Raw genomic sequence first — 20212 nt, 5'->3', positions numbered from 1 at the left:
GGCTGATGCCATACAATTGAGCTGTAAGCTTTTACCACAAGAGGCCACTGTTGTGCTCTTTCCCACAGGCTTAAAAAGTCTGCAAGTTTGTGGTAAAATATGTTTTTTTGATCAAATAAAATTATGCTGAAGACAAATAACTTCAGACTTTTTTCACCTTTAATATAGCCTTTAACTTCTCTTATTGAAATGACTGCTATCTATAGCAGTCATTGCGACTGCTATAGATAAATGGCATTTTGTATGCCGAAACCCCCCTCTGTTTCAGCCCTGCTCAGAACCAGCTGTTTCTGCTACTGTCGCTTTAAATGTTACTAAGCTGTCTGACTCCGCCCCTGACCACGTCCTTCTAAGGAAATGGATGTGCCATGATGGCTGTGGCTTTCCTGATCCTCCTCTCAACTGGCAGCTGAGGGGATGTTCACTTTCTTTCTTCTTCCAAGCAAGGAGGGCAAACCGAACTTGGGGGCGGGACTAACTCCCCACATGACATCATGAGGGGAAAATCTGAGAACAGCTTATTTCAGCACACATTTTCTGAAAGGTGGAAAAGGGAGTGGGGGGTGGGGGTTCTGGTACTTGAGGGAATTGTACAGACCAGGGGCACATAGTTTTTTAGAAAAGCCTGAAAAAGAGATTTTTGCATAATATGTCCCCTTTAAAGGTGCATCCAAAGTCTTTTCCTTGAGTCTTAAAAGGAACCCGACATGATCAGACAAATTCAACTACTTGGATATATATTTGTAAGTCTGATATGTATATTGAACTAAAAAACTCTCTAGATATCTGCATTTTGAGTAAATTTGAGCAGATAAACTCACCAGGAGGCCACCATGTTTTGGTCTGTACTGGTGTGTGACATCCTCCATGCCATTTCTATGCAGTAACCCCGTTTCAGCTGCTTTAATCTGCTGCACATGTCTGCTACAACACGCCTCGTCACAGTTTCATACCAGGCGTGTGTTTGCTGTGTGTTTGCTCTGTCTCCCTGCTGTCAAAGCTCCTCCATTCCTCCTAAGTTTTACCTCAGTAAACCTCTTACAAGTGACTGGATTCAGTGCACAGTGGAACAGTTCTGGGAGCTTTTCAAAATAAAAGTATTATGTACAAATGACGGGAGTTTCTCCAAAGAAATGCTAAAGCGGACTTTTACTTTGAAAAGCACAAACCAGAAGTGTTTTCGTACTGTGTCTATCTTTACCTCCAACATTGTGTATCGTGTGGAAACAGAATGCTTCATAAATAGCAGAAGTTTGGAGAACAACTTTATTTAAAAGGCGCATTTAAGCTCGTGATCTTCATCTGGTTCATTAAGAACACATTTCAGACATATACTACTGATGTGGATGTAAGTTATAGGCTCTGTATTTATCATTTTCCTGTCTATTTTAAATGATAAATACACAGAAAAAAATAGATGAGACTACCAATCTCAAAATTCTCAATGAGATGTGCAGCATCTCTCCAGCGTGAGATGCAGCCCAAATAAAATTTTACTTGCATTATTTTACAGAGCTGGACTATAGCATTTGGACATTTTTAAGAGATGATCAAGGGGCCCCAGTGTTGTATTTTACTCTATCTGATACAAATATTTGCCTGTTGACTGATTCATTTAGTCGCTTTTGATTCAATAATGACATTAATGACTGAGAAAAATAAATAAAAACACATTTTTAATTGCAGGCTTCTCAAGGGCCCCTTCCTACTGTGGCAAATATATGAGATAGAGACTTGCAATTATGAGTTTAAAGGTCAAGATATGAGATAAAACACAAAATCAAGAGTTTAAAAGGTCAAAATAGAAGATAAAATACAAAATAGTGACTCTAAAAGGTCAAAACATGAGATAAAATTCTAGATCAGAAGTTTCAAAAGTGAAAAATATGGGATTAAAAATCAAAGTGAGGATTTTTAAAGGTCACAATATGAGAAAAAAATGTCAAAATTATGAATTTAAAAGGTCAAAATTAGAAAAGCCAACATCCTAAGTTTAGGTCATAATCTTGGGATGCAAAATGAAAATATGAGATGAAAACAAATTAATTTCTTTCCCTCATTCCTGACTATTTCTACTCTCTACTTTTCAGATTTTTATAACATAACAAGGATTTTTTTCAATTTTCAAGGTTAAATTAACATTTTTATCCTGGAGCAAATCTGCAGACCTCATTCAGGTGAGCCACTTCTGATTAAAATATGAAATGATCTTGCAGGCCGGGTAAAACTGCACCGTGGGCCGCATTTGACCCCCGGGCCTTGAGTTTGACACCCGTGTCTTAAGGTCTTTGTGCACTAAGTCCTTTATATTTGGATGGCCTCAGTCAGTACTTTATATAAGGACAAGGATAAACTTTATTGTCCCCGAGGGGAAATTTGTCATGGACATAAGTGCAGCGCTGCTCACAATAAATACATTCATCATAAAAACAAACAGGCAATACACAGACAGATAAATGGTCCACATTGACCCAGAATAAGGAGACTTGCAGGTAGAGTATAGTATTGCACCTGCCCTGTAATATTGCACTGGCTTCCCTGCAGTGAACAGTTTGTAAAAGATGTTTCTTTTCTGATTGATGCAAAGTTTAAGAATGAAAATGCACAAAGATGAGCCGGCAGATCAGAGGTGTCTGGCGGTTAACTACAACAGCAACCATGTGGAATGAGAATTAAACTTTCTGACACCAGAAACAGAGGTGCTTGTGAAGAACTTGGGTAAACTTGTAAAAGGTTTAAATATAACTACCTCAGCCTTTGGTTAGAGACATAAATGTGTTGCATGAACTGAACAATCAGTGTTTCAACATTTTCCAACCAACTGTTCATCTGTGCAGAAGATCTGAGCTGGTTAGGGGAGAGTCTGGCATGCATGCTGCTGTCCTACTAACTGTAAAAACAAACAGCCAGCAAGAATTAGAATAATTGTTTCTGGGTAGTTTTTAACCGACTGTCATTAGGTTGACGTGACTTTCAGCTGCAGAGCTCTACTGAAAAAATCTTTATTTGTCATGTGAAAAATAACCATTAGATGGTGCTATTTACCTTCTATGACTGAAAAATGCTTCTTTCTTATTCACTGAGAGAAAACAAGATTTAACAAAACATGTTTCGTGTTTTATTGTATCATGAATTATAGATTTTGTTCTCGAAGGTAGAAACTGTTTTGTATGAGACAGAGGTGGACTTTATTTGTGTTTAGTAAGCCTTGTCTGCCTCATGTATTCTTCTTTAACTCAGTTTTGAGTGTTTGTTCTTGACATAAACTCTGCCATAAGAGCAGCTGTCGCTCCCACTCAGCAGCTGTGGAGGATTACAGGAACATGAGCTGCAGTTCTTTTGTTTTTGAAAATGTAATTCATCTTCATACCACATGATGGCGCTTGTTTCACACCAGCATGAAGTGAACATCAGTGTTTAGGCTACTTTGATATGGACTTTATTGTTACATAAAAGCAGTAAAATCAGTGTGTGGATGAGACAAATGAATGAATGAATTTCCCATTTAACAACAAAGATAAGTCACATTTTCTGCCTAACTTACGTATGCCGTCTTGGTCTATTCTCCCTACCTCCATGTTAGTTAATGTGTGACTTACCTTACCTGTATCTTTCTGTGTGGTATTTGGCTGTGGACTCTGCTGCTCCCTCCTTATTTCCTCTGATAACTTCTTGACCTTCCTGGATCACTTGAACAGGTCCAACAGTGACCAGCAGATGGAGCCAAAAGACTGACTAACATCATTAATGTTTCAGTCCTCTCACAGTTGGAAGATTTGTCTGGATTTTCAATCCAACAGCAAACCAACAGTTACAACAACAATGAGTACAAAAACAACAGATGTATGAGCACAATGCCATCAATATTGGTCTCATTTAGTTTTAACAGGAACAGAAAGGTAGGTTGATAACTGCTGTATAAGTCTGTATAAATTAACCGTATTAATCATGCTTAAATTGGTGAGAATATGCTAAATAAGCATATTAGCCAGGGGTAATGCATAGAATTCCAATGCATAGGCTCATTAAACAATGCATTATTTATTAGATCATGGTGGCCCTAAAGGTCAACTGCAAAAACATTTCATCAATAGCAAGAAAAAAATCCACAAAAATATTTTATAAAGCTGAAGAGTATTCAATAACAATTAAATTCCATGAAACAGCAATATTAAAAAAAAATGCAAACACATTAAATCAAACACCAACATTTAAATCACAATAAAAACACGTCATGAAAGAAATGCATTAAATTAAACAAAAAAATTCGTGAAGTGCAGTAAAATCATATTTTTTTGTTTAATTATATATTTTCTGTCATGATTAATTGTTTAATCAACCTATCAATAAGGTCCACATAGTGCATTAATTTTTTCCTATCATGATTGATCTCATGCTCGATTTTTCCTTTCCACACACTATGGTTAATCCACATCAGCGTCTCCCTGAACCTCCCCAAACCTTTTTATTGTTCTCTTATTTTCTTTTCAATCCATAACAAGCTCCTTTTTCCTCGTTTAGTTCATGTAAAAATCTGTGATCTACCTCTAAAAGCATATCCAAACAGGAAGTCAATTTCCCTCCGTCTAAAGCAGGAGAAAAATATAAAATAATTTTTAAAAGTTTGAATAGTGGAATCTTAAAGTATGATTCTTTGATTAATCCTGATTAACTACAAAAAATTCTGAGATTAATCACAATTAAATATGAAGCACTTTTTTTTACAACTGTAATTTTTTTCATTCACATTTATTTTATTCGTTTTATTTTCCACTGTGTGGTCTTTGTGTTTAAATTCCCATTCCCCCCTTTCTTTGAGTATTTTTGCATTCTAAAAAAGACTTAAATGTTTCATTGAAAGGTCGCGACTGCATTATGAATTCAGCCCTTCAGGGCCACCGTAGCAGCCTGACCCTAACCCCTTTCGCTAAGGAAACAGACGTCAACACTGCACCTGTATCGTTCCTTGTTGTGCAGGTTGTGCCTGTCTCTTTAAAAGGCGTGGCCTCAGCGTGACAGCGCTGCACAATGATACGCAGCTAATGAGCCAATGTACAACATCCTGGAGTGGAGGTATTTGTCTGAACTTGGAGCCTGATCCCCGGAAATCAAAACAAAGCGTCTGAGGAGCCCTCATAGCTGGGATTAATTTCCTCCAGTTCTTGGTCCGGTTTGTTTCATAGAGGTTTAAACTGCGCTTTCTAGGGTCAGGGGAGTCTCGGAACAGAGGGCTGTCTTGAAGTCTGGACGCTGTCGCCTTCCTTACTGTAACATAACGCCCTCTTTTGATTATCAGACACACAGTTTGAAAATGGCCTCAGACGAGCTCTCCTCAAAGCTCAGCCGTAGGCTCCAGATCGAGGAAGGAGCGGAGGAGCCGGTGGCCGTGGACCAGCCCGGGCACCAGAACGGGTCGGAGGAGAAGTCGACCACGGCCAACGCGGACTCGGAGCTGGGGGCCAAACTGCAGCGGAGAGAGGAGCTGAACGAGGGTCAGGGAGAGCATGTGCAGCCCAGCATGAAGGTGTTCAACCCTTACACCGAGTTCAAAGAGTTCTCCAGACACCAGATTAAAGACATGGAGAAGATGTTCAAAAAGTGAGTGTCTGATTCAGAGTTTGAACACCTTCAGATGAAGACTGGAGGCTGCTCTCTCAGAGATTATCCTAATTTAATCTGAGTCTGAACAGGGAAGTTACGGTGAGGTTGGTCATATAAGGAAGTGTTGGTGGCAGGTTCTTCACGTACGTCACATGGGCTGAAAAAGTGGAAATATTACCAAACAATAGGGCTGGGCGACGGCGAGCTTTCATTATGCATGAATGTTTTAAAATACAGGGAAGACAGTAGTGTCTGTCTATGTGGGTACTGTTGACGTTGACCAAATATCTAGACATGTTGTCTAAATGTAGTGATTTCTTTTAATATTGTTTTATTTAGGAGCATTTCTGTAATAAGCATGAGTCAGATGACACTTTTCCTTGTTTTAGACATCCAATATTGTAAAAAAAAAACATTTTCAACTATCAGAAAATTGCAGGCAAACACCTACAGGCTTAAATACACAAATATGTCAGCAATATGTGATAAAAAATGAAAAAAATGTTCATAGCTTTTACATTAAAAGTAAAAATCAAATGTTATTGATCCCTTGATACCACAGCATCAAAGCAGAAATATTTGACTCCCAGTGTTGTGTAATATTTTGACATACAATCAAAAATTGATGGCAAACTCCTGCTAACTGTTTAAACATACAAATATATTGGCACAGTTATTTTTAAGATTAAATGCTTCCTTTACTTTTTTTAAAATTATGGCAGCCAAAATAAAAGTACTGGACACCTTATATTGAGCAATTTTTCATTTTTTAACCATCAAAAATTACAGAATTCCTTACAAATGTATATGTAATATTTAAAAAACAAATTCAGGACATTTATATTATTACATTAAAACAAATGGTACTTATCGTTTGATAACAGAGCAACAAAAATAAAGGTCCTTTACACCCACTGTTGGTTAATAATTTGTCTTTAACATTCAAAAATTGCAGGCAAACCCATAGTCACTCCGTCTGTTGCATAAATCTGGCATTATTTGGAACAGCTGGTGGAACTAGCCACATTATTATAGATATTTATACTGGTTTCATACCAGGAAAACAGTAGGAAGAGTTTTGGGAAGAGCAGTTTTTCAGTTTTAGTTCCCAAAGTCTGTAAACTTAATGTTTAAATACACAGATATGTTGTAAACATTTGGAAAACAAGTCCAGAGCATTAGTAAAAATCATGTTATTGATCATTTGGTGCCACTGCAGCAAAAACAGGAGTCCTTGACATCCAATACTGGGCAATAGTCCGTCTTTAATAATCAAACAATTGTAGGCAAACTCCTGAATAATGTTGAATTTCACTAATATTTTGGGAATACTTCGAACACGTTCAAAGCATTTATACTACTTGTGAATATCACATGTCATAGATCATTCAGTACCATGGCAGCCAAAGTAGAAGTCCATGGCACCCAGTATTGGGCAGTATTGGTCTGTCACATTCAAAAACAGCAGGCAAAGTCCTTCAAACTGTCTAAATCAGTGGTTCTTAACTGGTGGGTCAGACCCAAAAGTGGGTCACGGAGCAGTTTCCAGTGGGTTGCTAGGTGTCTGTAAAAAAAGATGGTGGAAAAAAGTCCTTAAGTCCTTAGTGGACATGCATAGATACCTTTTATTTCACCCTGTTTTACTGTGAAATTGGTTAAATTGAAATGTTTGATCAACATTTCAACTAATTTATCTGCTTTTCTTGTGACGGAAAAGGTACTTTTCCCATGATAATGAAGTGCTTTTTAAAGATCTCTGATGATGGGAAAAGAGGGAATAACTAATATGCATTTTTGAAACTGTTTTGGAACCTCGGGTCCTGATTTGTCGTAAGGCATGCTGTTGGGTCCTGAGGCTGGACCAGTTGAGAACCACTGGTCTAAACTGTATGAAAACTTTGGTACCACTTAGTTATGTATACTGAAGTTGTGTGAATTTTGTTTTACTTCCATGTACTTAATGTTTAAAATGACCAAACCTCTGTTATTACAAGAATCAGAGAACTGTCTAAATTGGCCCAGTCTGGCCACATTTGGAGCAACCGTTGGAACTAGCCATAGCAGTCCTGGAGACAACATACATGAGGCCATTTTTAGTTTCAAAATATCTTAAATTACAACCAAATTCTTGCCTGCTGTTTAAAGGCGTAAACATGTTGGCAATACTTGGAAAACATTTTCAGAGCGTTTATATTATCAGCAAAAATGAAATGTTATTGATTGTTTGATACCAAAGTAAAAGTCTTTGACCACTCAGTATTGGGCAGAGTTTCATTTTTAACAATTAAAACTTTCAGGCAGCCTCCTGTGAATTGTTTAAGTATGTAAGTATAATGGCAACGTTTGGATAATGATGTTAAAGCATTCATATCTTTATTAGAATTGTTAGCAATGTTTCAAAAATAAGTTCTGAGCAATCATATTATTAGCAAAATTAAATTATGGGCGCCGGTTTAGCTCGGCTAGTAGAGCAGGAGTCCATATACTGAGGCTGTTATCCTTGAGCCACTAGTCCAGGTCCTGGTCCTGGCATATCTTCCCCTGCTATCTCTCTCCATATTTCCTGTCTCTCTTAAGCTGTCCTTGAAATAAAATCAGAAAGCAGAAAAATTAGAAATTATATTTCAATGCAACAGCAACAAAAACAAGAGACCTAGATAACCCAACACTGGGCAGTATGTCATTTCTAACACTGTAAACTGCAGGCAAAGTCCTCGAATACTTTGAGATCCATGCATACGAAGTGAAAAGTATTTACATGTTTAATGCTGCAAAGTGTACTGGTGCATGTAGTCTTTATACTTCTACAGTATTTAGTCTGCAGTATTTGTGAGATTGCAGGGTGGAGGCTTAGTGCAGGGTAGTGATAAGGAAATCAAACAATAATCTTATTGTGAACAGAAGATTGCGTTTATCAGTTTTATATCAAAGTTGTGAGTCATTAAAAAAATTACAACACCAGCAGTGGACGGATCTCTTCGGCTTCCCTGGATGATTGAAAACATCTGTCTCCATATAGAGAAAGAAATGTGAGACATATAAGGAGTGTATAGAAGCAATTGCATGGGTGTGGTTGAAACCTGTAAATGGCTTACACCCAGAGGACAAAGAATACAAGCTCACCAAAGCAACTAAGGCAGAAGAGTTCGCATGTGAAAGTGCTTTGACTTTAGCTAAACAAGGGAAATAAAACAAAGGAAGAAGCCAGAGGTATAGCCTTACTGTCGTACCCAAAGTTTAGAAGAAGGCTTTCTTTCAGAGTGGACTCTTTTAACTAGGGATGTGCACGATTAGCTGGCTTAATGGTTAAATGCCCAGTCTCTCATTAGTCAGCACCAGAATTACCAGTCGGTTAATCCCATTCACCTAACCCAATCAGTTCAGAGCCACAATCCCGGCCACACGCTCCATCTAAACATTGCCTTCCCACCACTGGTGACCACTGCATAGCTCCAGTACAGCTATCCTGTCATAATGCTCTTTAACGGGAATGTAAACAACGGTGAACTGATAGAACCGATAACACCTTAAAAGAAAAGGACAGTTTAGCACCATTCTGTTTTAGAAAATGGAAACACATTTGTACATAGGCTGTTCAGACCAGGGACTTTAACATGCAAAGAGAATCAAGGCCTGCTAACTTTAGCCACATTGTGCTAATCAGGTTCACACTGACCACCAACTCTGCTATTGTGGTTGCACCTTGAGGACATGGTGCTAGATTTCTACCATTTTCTGGATGTTTTCATTGCTTTAGGTTGAGTTAGTCAAGCGACATGCTTTGGTACAAGAAGCTTTATGCTATAAAGGAGGAGGCTGGGGTGGAGGTGGGGAAACTGTGCCAGCAGCAGTGTGGTGCATCAGCAGTGCTACAGGCAGGGATTAGTGGGAGGGACATGTTTAGATAGACCGCTGTGTTTGGAGAAAGAGCTGTGATTGGCTGTGGGAGCAGGGAGTTGATGACTGGGATCAGCTGGCTGTCAGCTGATCAAGGCTTATCAACAGATGTTGAAATATCCATTAGTAGTCATGTTTTATCGTGACTTCAGTGGTTATCATTTTTATGCCCCAACTGAGCAGCCTTACCAGAGACTTGCTTTTGTAGTCTTGTCTTGTCCCTTGAAAACAAAAAGCTTTTTATAAAGATTGATGTTCTAACCTTGGGAAATCACCTGTAAGTCAGGCCTTCTAGCTCTGAAATTCAGGGAGTTTTTCAGTCATAGTAATACCAAAACTCTCAACTATAGAACAAAGACTTGGGGCTATTTGAAGCAGCAAGTGTTGAATGTCACTTTGTGCACAGCGCAGGTGCAGAAAACTGATCTCAGACCTTTTGTTTTCCTAAAAAGTTTTTGCTCACTGGGGAGATTTCCATCCATTATATCTTTGTTCCCAAAGCTGCTGCCAAACTGGACCTTTTGTTTTGTGTAGCTGACTTTTTTATATCTTTGATGCTAGGGCTAAGAGGGAGGGCGCCTTGAGCTGTGGGAGGTTTTCCTGAAACCATGGTTATAAATCAAGATGAGTCAAAGTGAAAACTTTGAATTTCTTTGGAAAATAGTTAAGTTTTTGTTGATATTACAGTCTGGCACAACATGATATGGTTTCCATTCTGTTGAAGTCTTTAAGGCAGAAATATGAGGCTTTGAGTTGGATTTTTTTAACCAAATTTTAAAAAAGCAACAATGATAGGATTAGAAATGTTATTATTGAATGTTTCCAAGGAAGCTTCGGGCAGACAGCCATCCCTATTAGGGCTGAAAGATGTGGGAAAATAATCTAATTTATGTTTTTCTCACCCAATATTTCTCCTGCGATTTGATATGTGATGATTATTAGGTTCCTCATCTTATTTATTTACCCGCAAATTCAAGCGATAACCATACATTAAACCATTTTATTACGAAATGAATATACAGTTTTATTTGGTAGAGAAGGCTCTCCTCAATAGATGCTCCCTTCCAGAGAGTGCATAGCTATAAATCGATACCTTTATGACGATGTATACTGAAAACAAATAAATGATTTCAGAGGTAATTCATCCATATCTGAATATGAGGGTGCAACAAGCTTTAAGCTATAAAGGAGGCAGCTGGGGTGGGGGAGGTAAAGCTTTGCCAGCAGCAGTGTGGTGCATCAGAATTACTGCAAGCAAAGATGAGTGAGAAATACGTCACGTTTAAATGCATCGCTGTGTGGAGAGAAAGAGCTGTGATTGGCTGTGGGAGCTGGGAGGAGATAACTGGTATCAGCTGGTGAACCAACGCTAAGCTTCATCAATATAAGATGGAATAAACTGGGGCAGAACAATGAAACATCCTATATAACTGCAGTTATTTTGGCTCATATTGCAAATTTGCCATCAATTGCTTTTTTTGTAAGGATTATCATTTTTATGTGCCTAATATTGATTAAGAAAACAAAAAAAAAAGAAAAGGAGGATTTTTGTAAAACATCTTTAAAAAATGACACTTGAATGTTTGTATAATGTGCATAAAATCGCTGCTGCTGAAAAAAAAATGAATGAATTTAACTGGTATTTTGACACATTTCAAGTTAAAGACATTTTGCAACATCTGCGATTTGTAAACTGCAGCAGGCGATATTGCAGTTTAATCTAAGTTGTGATTAATTTCCCAGCCCTACTATAATACTACCAATACAATATTAGATTAACTAGGGCTGAACAGTTTAGAAAAACTATCCTACTGTGATGACTTTGACTTGTATCGCAAATTGGATGTGAATTATTGTACTGAATGGAGTGATAATTTTTATGCCATCCTTATGTTTATAAAAAAAATATACAAAATGAAGAAAGTAGGATTTTTTTGTTGAGCATTAAAAAAACAACACTTGAATGATAACGTGATATGAAAGGTACAAGCTGCTGCAAAAAGCTTTAAAACTGGTATTTTGACACATATTTCAGCTTAAAAAAATATTATAAATTCTATGATTTGACGATCTCAGCAGGTCATGTTGTGATTGAATCCAGTTTTTACTTAATTTCCCACCCCTAATCCCTCTGTTATATATTACTGGGGTACGTTAACAAGGAAATTTTGGTTGTTCTCTCAAGATCTCAACTTCTTTATCACATCTTCAGGATAATGATCCTCAACTCAACTTTATTTATGAAGCACTGTAAAACAACCACAGCCAAAACAACACAGGGATAAAACAATTAAAGCAATGAATAGGTATAAACACAAAAAATAATTGTTTCATTACAAACCATGGCAAATACTAAATACTAAATTTGCCATGATTTATTTATTTTTATTATTATTATTATTATTTTCTTTTCAGGAGGTTACTCAAGATCTTGAGCGGCAAACCTGCTAGCACAGGAAAAAATACCACCAGCAGCCCAAAGTGGTAGCATAAATAAGTCAGATTTTTGTTAAAACAACAGAAAATGAACGCTAAAAAGTTATAAGGCAACACTGGTGTAATTTCACAGCGAAAAATAGACAAAAAACAACTTAAACTTTGGGCTTCGATAACGGCCCCGCCCTGGAGTCAATCAGATGAAATCTTGTGGACAAGTTTGTTCAAATATGCAAAATGTCCGTCATTAGAAAAGGCCAAAATATGCCAAGTTTCTACCTTTTGGTGTCTGTGTCGTTCGTACGTTTTAGAGGATGGTCATTATGGATTTTTTTTTTCTTCTCTTACACCGTTCCAACACCAGATGGCTATTTCTCGAGGGGGACCATTTTTGAGAAAAAAAACAGACTTTTCACATATATTAAGGTCCCAAAAACAGACTTCAAACAATAGGGTCCTCACTGAGCCTTGGTCGGTGCTAGGACTCTGATAAATTGTTTTAACAGGAAAATTGTGTAAAAGCATGTTTCGGTGCATGTCTGCTTGGGGCTTCTGTTCTTTGACAAACATTTTATTGCAGAATTTGCCTTTTATTTCAATAGAAGGACATTTGTGTGGTTATAATAACTGCCTTTATACTTGTATTAGTATCTTAGAGAAGCTAATATGGACTGATTTATCAGTCTGAAGCAGATGTTGACACCTGTGGTGTGACATCTGTGTGTTTATTCATCTCTCTGCTGGAACCATAACTGTTTGTTTGCATACCCCATGATTTCCAATCCACACATCATTAGCCTGATAGCAGATCCGTTGTGCTGGCTTGTTGTTGAGGCTGATTTCAGAGTGACTGCAGAGTGAGTCAGGCTGAATCACTCTGAACGACGGGAATCCAGGGTGGGCAATCGTTCAGTATGACGCCTTGTTACAGCGAGCTGTCAGAGTGGGCGGTGGGCACTGTTGGCATGAGTGTTTATTGTAGCTCTTGTGATCACCTCATCCTTCTTTAAATGGATTAACAAACCCTGCAGACTCCTGACGGAGCGTTTACATCTCATGAAACTTAGCTTTCTCTTTATACTTGTAAATTTACCAAGTATTTCCTGAATCCATATCTTTCAAGACGTCACTCAGCGACAAAGACTGCTCTGTTCGTCCTGCTCTTCATATGGCCTTGGCATTCTTTCGAGCTGAGGAAAGTTAGTCTGCAGTGAAAGAAACAGCTTGTCAGATAGACTGAGGTTTTGTTATCACATGTATATGACTTGTTGCTGCCTCAGCCCAGATTCTTCAGCTTCCTGTCATGTTCAGGCCCGTCCACTCCTCTGAAATCCACTACTTAGTTGCAAGTCCTTTTTTTTTTTTTTCCAGCTGCTTCAAAGGGTTCAAACATTCAGGAAGGGAGGACAGTTTGAGAATTTATCTTTTGGAATAAATCCAAAAAAGCCTTTTCTTTTCCAACATGCAGACTTTTTCAGAGCTGTGCAGACAGCTGATGAGGAGGAAGGCCGGATTTATACTTCTGTGTTGGCGTGGCATAAACCGTAGTACCATGTCTCCTGAACCTTTGACCAGAGCAGTGTTACTCAACCAAAGAGCCAAACTGTTGAAAAATACCTTTACAAGAGCCAAAATCTAAGTGGTGAAAAGTGGCACTTGAAGTAGCAATAACAATAAGTTAAAGCTGGCAAAAACAGTCAAAAGCAAGAAAATGGGTGAAAACAGGCAGGAAAAGGGTTAGAAAGTAGCAAAAATGGGAAAGAAGTGACGCAAAAACTAGCTATAGGTAGCAAAAAGTGGTCCAAAAGTGGCAAAAACAGCAAAAAAAAATGAGTGAAAAGTGACTAAAATGGGCAAAAAGCAGTCAAGAGTGGCAAAAATGGGTGAAAAATAGGAAACAAATGGTATTTAATGGCAAAAGGTAGCTTAAATGGGTATAAAGTGGTGAAAATAATGTGAAAAAAGGACAAAAATGGGATTAAAGTGGCAAAAAGGTAGCTAAAATGGACAAAAACTAGGGAAAAAGTGATATTTAAGGACAAAAGGTAAATTAAGTAGGTGAAAATGGGGAGAAAAAAACTGAAAAAGGCAAAAATGGGATTAGTGGTAAAAGGTACCAATAAAGGGTCAAAAATGGGAAAAAGTAGGGAAAAAGTGGTATTTAATGGCAAAGGGTAGCTTAAATGGGCAATAATGGGCTAAAAGTGGCAAAAATTGAAAAAAAAAGTGGCAAAAATGGGCCAAAAATAGGAAACTATAGGTATTTAATGGCAAAAGGTAGCTTAAATGGGTGTAAAGTGGTGAAAAAAATGGTGAAATAGGGCAAAAATGGGATTAAAGTGGTGAAAAGAAATGCTTAAAATGGTCAAAAACTAGGAAAAAGTGATATTCAATGACAAAAGGTAAATCAGTAGGTGAAAATAGGAGAAAAAACTGAAAAAGGGCAATAATGGGATAAAAGTGGTAAAAAAAAAGGATAAAAAGTACCAAAAAAGTGACAGATATGGGAAAAAGTAAGGAGAAGTGGTAATTAATGGCAAAAGGTAGCTTAAATGGGCAAAAATGGGATAAATGTGGCAAAAAGTGGCAAAAAAGTAGGAATAAAGTGGTATTTAATGGGAAAAGGTAGCTTAAATGGATGAAAAGTGACAAAAATTGTGAAAAGGGGCAAAAGTTTCACTTTTTTAAGGTTTTCTGGGGAATAATAGTTAAAATTAAGACAATAAAGAGCCACATGTGGCTCCAGAGCCACGGGTTGAGTATCACTGCACTAGGTGCACAAAGGCGTCTTTTTAAGAATGTAGATAAAGTGCAGCTTGTTCAGCGTCTATATTTTCCATCTCCTCCAATGTCTCCTGTCTTTTCCTCTTTGCCATTACTGCTGTATAATCAACTTCTGATCAGTATTTATCATCTTCAGCTCGAGCATCATACGCTCAGATTTTGCTTCCATGGTTTCCTGTATATAAAGAAGCAGGAAACGCATCAGCAGGACCGGCTGGCATAAACTGCACTGCTGGTTAGAGGGATGTGGACTCAGCAGCACGAGTATGTTGTAGTAATAAAGGTGTAGGAGACTAGATTTAATGCAGCAGTATAGCCAGGCTAAAGTTTGCCAAATACTTTAAATACCACATACTTTAAAAACAACACAATCTCTCTATTTTAGTGAGTGATAGTGTGAAACATGCCAAAGCTTCAAGATAAATCTAGTTCAACAGGTGTGTAGGAGAGAAATAAATCCTTAAGAAAAGACATGCGAGCTCCTGCACATTTTCCAAACAATAACATACTGTATGCTTGCTTTTATTTGAGCTGAAATGTTGCGCACCAGTTTGGGCAATTTGTGCATCGCTGTTATAGGGCATTGCATCTGCAAGCTTCAAACATTGTGCAGAGTTTTACATAGTAAGCACGTAGAGGCTGAGCCATTCTGCTGCAAATTTGTGAGAAATAATAATTGTTTATGAAATTAACAATATTGAAAAAGAGTGGCAGCCTGCTGCAGAGAAATAATGTTGAGAGCAGGGGGTAAGCGCTCTGGACTAGTGAGCTCAATTAAAAGAAATCCAGGAATCTTTGTGCTGGATTGAAAAGGCCTAGAAAAACCCAGACAGATCTGAACTCATCGCAAAGTCTTAGACTTTTTGAGTAAAGAAAATCTAAGGCAACAGCATACAGAAATGGATGTAATTCAATGTTGAAGCAGAGGAAAGCATTTTGGCTGAATCTAGACCGGTGTTACTCAACCCTGCTCAACCAAAGAGCCACACTTTTGAAGAACCTTTGCAAGAGCCACAATCTAAATGGTGAAAAGTGGTAAAACTGGGTTAAAGTGGCAAAATGGTTAAAAAGCAGCAAAGAAGGGGCAAAAATGGGGAGAAAAAGTGGTAAAACTGGATGACAAAAAAAAGAGAGTTGCATGACAGCAAAATAAAGGGTGAAAAGAGATTAAAATGGGCAAAAGTGGCAAAAATGAGGAATAAAGTGTCATTCAGTGGAAACAGGCAGCCAATATAATTGAGAAGGGGCAAAAGTGGCAAAAGGGAGGGGGGGGGTTGGAAATAGAGGCAAAAACTGGTGAAAGGGGCAACAACAAGTGGCAAACTTGGGCTTAAAAAGCAGCACAAATGGATTAAAAGTGACAAAAATTAAAGGTTAATATTTTCAGTATTTAAATAATTTTAAATAGGGATGCACCATACTGGATTTTTGCCAATATCTGACATTTACAGATTCATTTTAGCCGATACCGATATCTATGCCGATATTTAACTATGTTTTATTAAACTAGAAATTCAGTCATTTTAACAATTAACAATTAACAATTTAACAATTTCAGGTTTGAGGTTGAACAAAGAAGCAAACATTTTTCTTAAACCACTCCTCAAAGTTTGAACAATGAGGATGAATAAAGACAAAGACCTCAACTTGCATAGGTCTGTTGGTCCTGCCTAAAACTCCACTAATTCATTAGTATTTGGCAAAATTTTACAGTTGATATATGCTGACATTCATGGCCAAAATATCGGAGGTAAATATCGGCAGAAATGTTGATATCTGCCGATACCGATATCATCGATACAGTCGTGCATCCCTACTTTTGAATATGACTCCCACGTCGTTTGGCTCTATTTAATGAGACCGGCGCGTTGAGAAATAAACCAATCAAAAATTGCGAACAAACTCCTCGACACCGTCCAAGTTGTAACATAAGCTTTCATTGTTTTAGCACCTCTATGTTGCCAGCATATTGGGGCATTTTCAACAATGTGCAGGATTTACCCTTTAGTTTTTTTTAATTGGAAGAAGAAAAAGTCCATAATGGTTTGCTTAGGAAATCTATTTTTTAATTGCTTCAGTGTTAAAACAGGTGTTGATGTCCTGTGAATATTAACAGTCTCAGATTGAAGTTTAATTTCATATTTGGCCATGTCTGTTACCAGCAGATCCATCTTGCGAAGCTCCATTCTGAAACAACTGTGGCCAGTCTGAGAACAAACCCAACCAATCAGCGTTACTTAAGGAGAACGAGGCGGCAGCTACAGGCGAGGTTTAGTTGTACTGCAAGCCCGTAAACAATGGTTAGCATTAGCTCAAATGTAGCTATAACATAGCGTCAGTTTTTGTCGGAACTGGACCACATTCCTTTATTACAAGAAGAGCAACGAGCAGCACCGACAGCAGAAAAGGTGATTTTGCTCTTCTCCTGACAGCTTCAGTCTAAGTGGTTGGTAGTTATGGGGAAGGTTTAGTTGGACTGCAAGCTGCTATACAACACTAGAGCGATGAGCTGGGATGTAGCTTCTGTAGCTCACTGATAGTGAAACTGTCTGATGTGCCAGGTTAGTTGCAACTGCAGCTCAAAGAAAAAGTGCTTGATTCAATGCAAGTCAAATTTTTGTTAATCAGATGTGAAGTTTTACCTTGGACCATCACTACTATTTATACTGTTGTGAAACTGCTGAGTCAGCACAGGAAGTAAGACTGACCAAAGTTCTGTTGGATAAGAGGAGGTTTAGTACTGGGTCTGCAGCTGGTAAAGCAGAAAGAAGTTTAAATTGGAGAAATGAGATACCGAGCAGCTTCCTTCATGGGAAACTCTGGGAAATCTGCCTCTCTTTGCCCCCATCCCTCACTGGGGTCCTGTCACAAAACAAATATCCCTAAAATAGCCATGGAACAGCGCCAACAAGGAAGAGAGAGTTAAGGAGCAAACATGAAAAAGGAGCTCAGGACAGAGATTATTATTAAGGAAGGCTGACGTTCTCTGACAGGATGTGTTTGTAGATGATAAGGTGTGTGAAAAGGTCAGTAATGACATTATTGACAGATTTAGTCTCTCCGTTTACTACAGCGGGACTCCTCAGGAAGAAAAGAGCTTTCCTAGACATGAACCGTCTGCCAAAGAGGAAATGCAATCTGATGAAATCAGACTTCCTTGGCGGTGAAACACAAAGAGCTGACGGTGATTGTTAGACTCTTGCTTTCTTTTCACTTACTTCTTTCATTACAGTTTTAAATGAGGCTTTAGCTGTGAACAAGACCAAAAAAGTAATTTTTTATGATCCACAGCTCAGTATGTATGTCGTTTAAAGAAAAAAAACCTTTTAGATTTGGTTAGGTTTTTCAGAAATGCTGCAAAAAAGTTCCCTAAACTGTTTCCTAATAGAAAAAACAGGGGAAATTAACTGATAGGCATTAAAGCTAGCAGCAGCCACCAGAGCCAGGCTCCAAACAGAACACTTCAGTGAAGGTCAAGGTTCAGTGTTATTGTCTTTATACAATACAGGGTTTCACAATGAAATGTTGTTTTCTTCTTAAATGGCTCAAAGAAAGACCACTCCTCAGTAAACACAACAAGTGACTGACTGAGAAAGGCAGGCGGACTTTAGGGCTGTCGATCCCACAACAATCGCTGCAGACTGACTGTCAGCTACTGTAATATAGCTAGTAGAAGAAGAAAATCCATACAGTGGAAACACAGCGGTACAAAAAGAGATGTAGACTCTGCCAAACAAGGAGGGAAGTTGAAACCTTTTTTCCTTTGGGAGACTCTGAAGAACAGACCAGGGCCTGTAGACTGCTCACTCATATTTGAGTTGATGAATACACACTTAAAAACCATCAATATTCTCTGCATTTTCCTTGGTAACAAAGCAAGTAGACAAATGATTATTATATTATTATTATATGATAATCAAAAATCACAGCATGGCCAGTATAATGCTTCACACATTCAGAACAGATCAATGAAGGTTCAGTGTGACAGCAGAGGGCGAGTGGTGATGTAAAAGTGTAGAAATGCATAACATTGCTGAGATTTCTAAATGTAGTTCTGCCAGTAACTTTGACATGCACATCCCTTACTGCTATCTTGGCTTTCATCATAATATCCACTGCTACAGATATTAAGCTGATAATATTGTGCAATCCTTTTTAAGAGGAAGTTTTTTTCCAGTCCAGTATAATTGCAGTCCCCCATTCTTACCAATCCGTGCAGCACTGGTGTCCTGTGATACAGATGTTATGGTAAAAGGCTGTCCTTTACAAGTTAAAACCTGGCTTCCTGTGTTTTTCTATTGACTGGTCTCGAGGCTGGTCACATGAGGTGCATGCCAGCTTTCGTCACCAAACCATATCACCCGACTTACTTGATATAGCGCTGTCTCAGCTCTCGCTGCCTGTGCTAACGGGTCAAACTGGTTCTTGACCACCGTGGAGACAGGTGGTGCAGGAATCCTCTACTTTAGACATTTCTGTCAGAAGAATGTGATTGCTGCGCCATGTACAGCGAAATAACCTGGCTTAAATTAGTTTATGTTTATTGAAATTACAGGTAGACATACGGTCATGTGCATAAGTTTAAGGCATGTAGGGTGCAGAAGATTCAACTAGGGCTGGGCAATTAATAACAAATTAGATTAAATCACAATATGGCCTGCTGTAATTTTCAAATCACAGAAGCTGCAATATTTCTTTAACTTGAAATGTGTCAAAATACCAGTTTAATAAATCATTTTTTTGCAGTGGCAGAAATTTTATGCACATTATGCAAACATTCAAGTGTCATTTTTTTGATGGTTTACAAAAATCCTCCTTTTTTCTGGTTTATGTGTGTTTTTTTTTTTTTTAATCTAAATGGGTGATAGTGTCCTTAAACAAAGCAAATGACATCACATTTGCAATATGTGCAAAAATAGTTAGCTCATTCTATCTAAAACTGATGAAGCCTACCGTTACTTTGTGAAATTCATACCTCAGCTGCGATCAGCTGGTAGCCAGCCTCACCTCCTCCACCCCAGCCGCCTCCTTTATAGCTTAAATCTTGTTGCACCCCCATATTCAAATTCATGCTACTACGGATTCATTGCTTCAAAAATAATTTCATTGTTTTCAACACACATGGTCTTATTTATGGAATTATTTATTACTTGAATTTGTCAAAAAAAAAAAAAAAAACACAAGATTAACCCAAGAATAATCCCGTATTAAAACGCAATATTTGGGAAAGAAATCGCAATTAGGTTATTTTTGCAAATCGTTCAGCCCTAGATTCAGCACATGGCTGATGTTCCTCAACCCAGAGGTGGGGAGGCAGCCAAGATCTGGGTATTTTCACCCCTGGTATCCCCAGTGACTGGCAGCAGTTTTTAGGGCCTTGGGACATCCACAGCACGACCACAAGCTTGTAACAACCCTCTAGCCACCCAAACACTACCATAGGCCAGAGATTTCCAGCGTTTTAGTTGTAGTATGATGCATGATTGTTCAAATA

The 20212-nt window shown here is 38.2% G+C and overlaps 1 protein-coding gene across 1 annotated transcript in view; it reads left to right on the top strand.

The window, feature by feature from the left end:
- Positions 1–5029: 5029 nt before the first annotated feature.
- The window catches only part of efhd2 (EF-hand domain family, member D2), a 32403-nt gene continuing 17220 nt past the window's right edge, over positions 5030–20212 (top strand). The window contains exon 1 of the mRNA XM_041798838.1: positions 5030–5598. Within this exon, the coding sequence (XP_041654772.1) occupies positions 5312–5598 (287 nt within the window). The 5' untranslated portion in view covers positions 5030–5311. The remainder of the gene's footprint in view (positions 5599–20212) is intronic.

The sequence above is a fragment of the Cheilinus undulatus genome, linkage group 11 (genome assembly GCF_018320785.1).
Source record: "Cheilinus undulatus linkage group 11, ASM1832078v1, whole genome shotgun sequence".
Taxonomy (NCBI): domain Eukaryota; kingdom Metazoa; phylum Chordata; class Actinopteri; order Labriformes; family Labridae; genus Cheilinus; species Cheilinus undulatus.
Note: the sequence above shows the minus strand (reverse complement) of the source record. Positions and strands in the feature narration are given on the sequence as shown.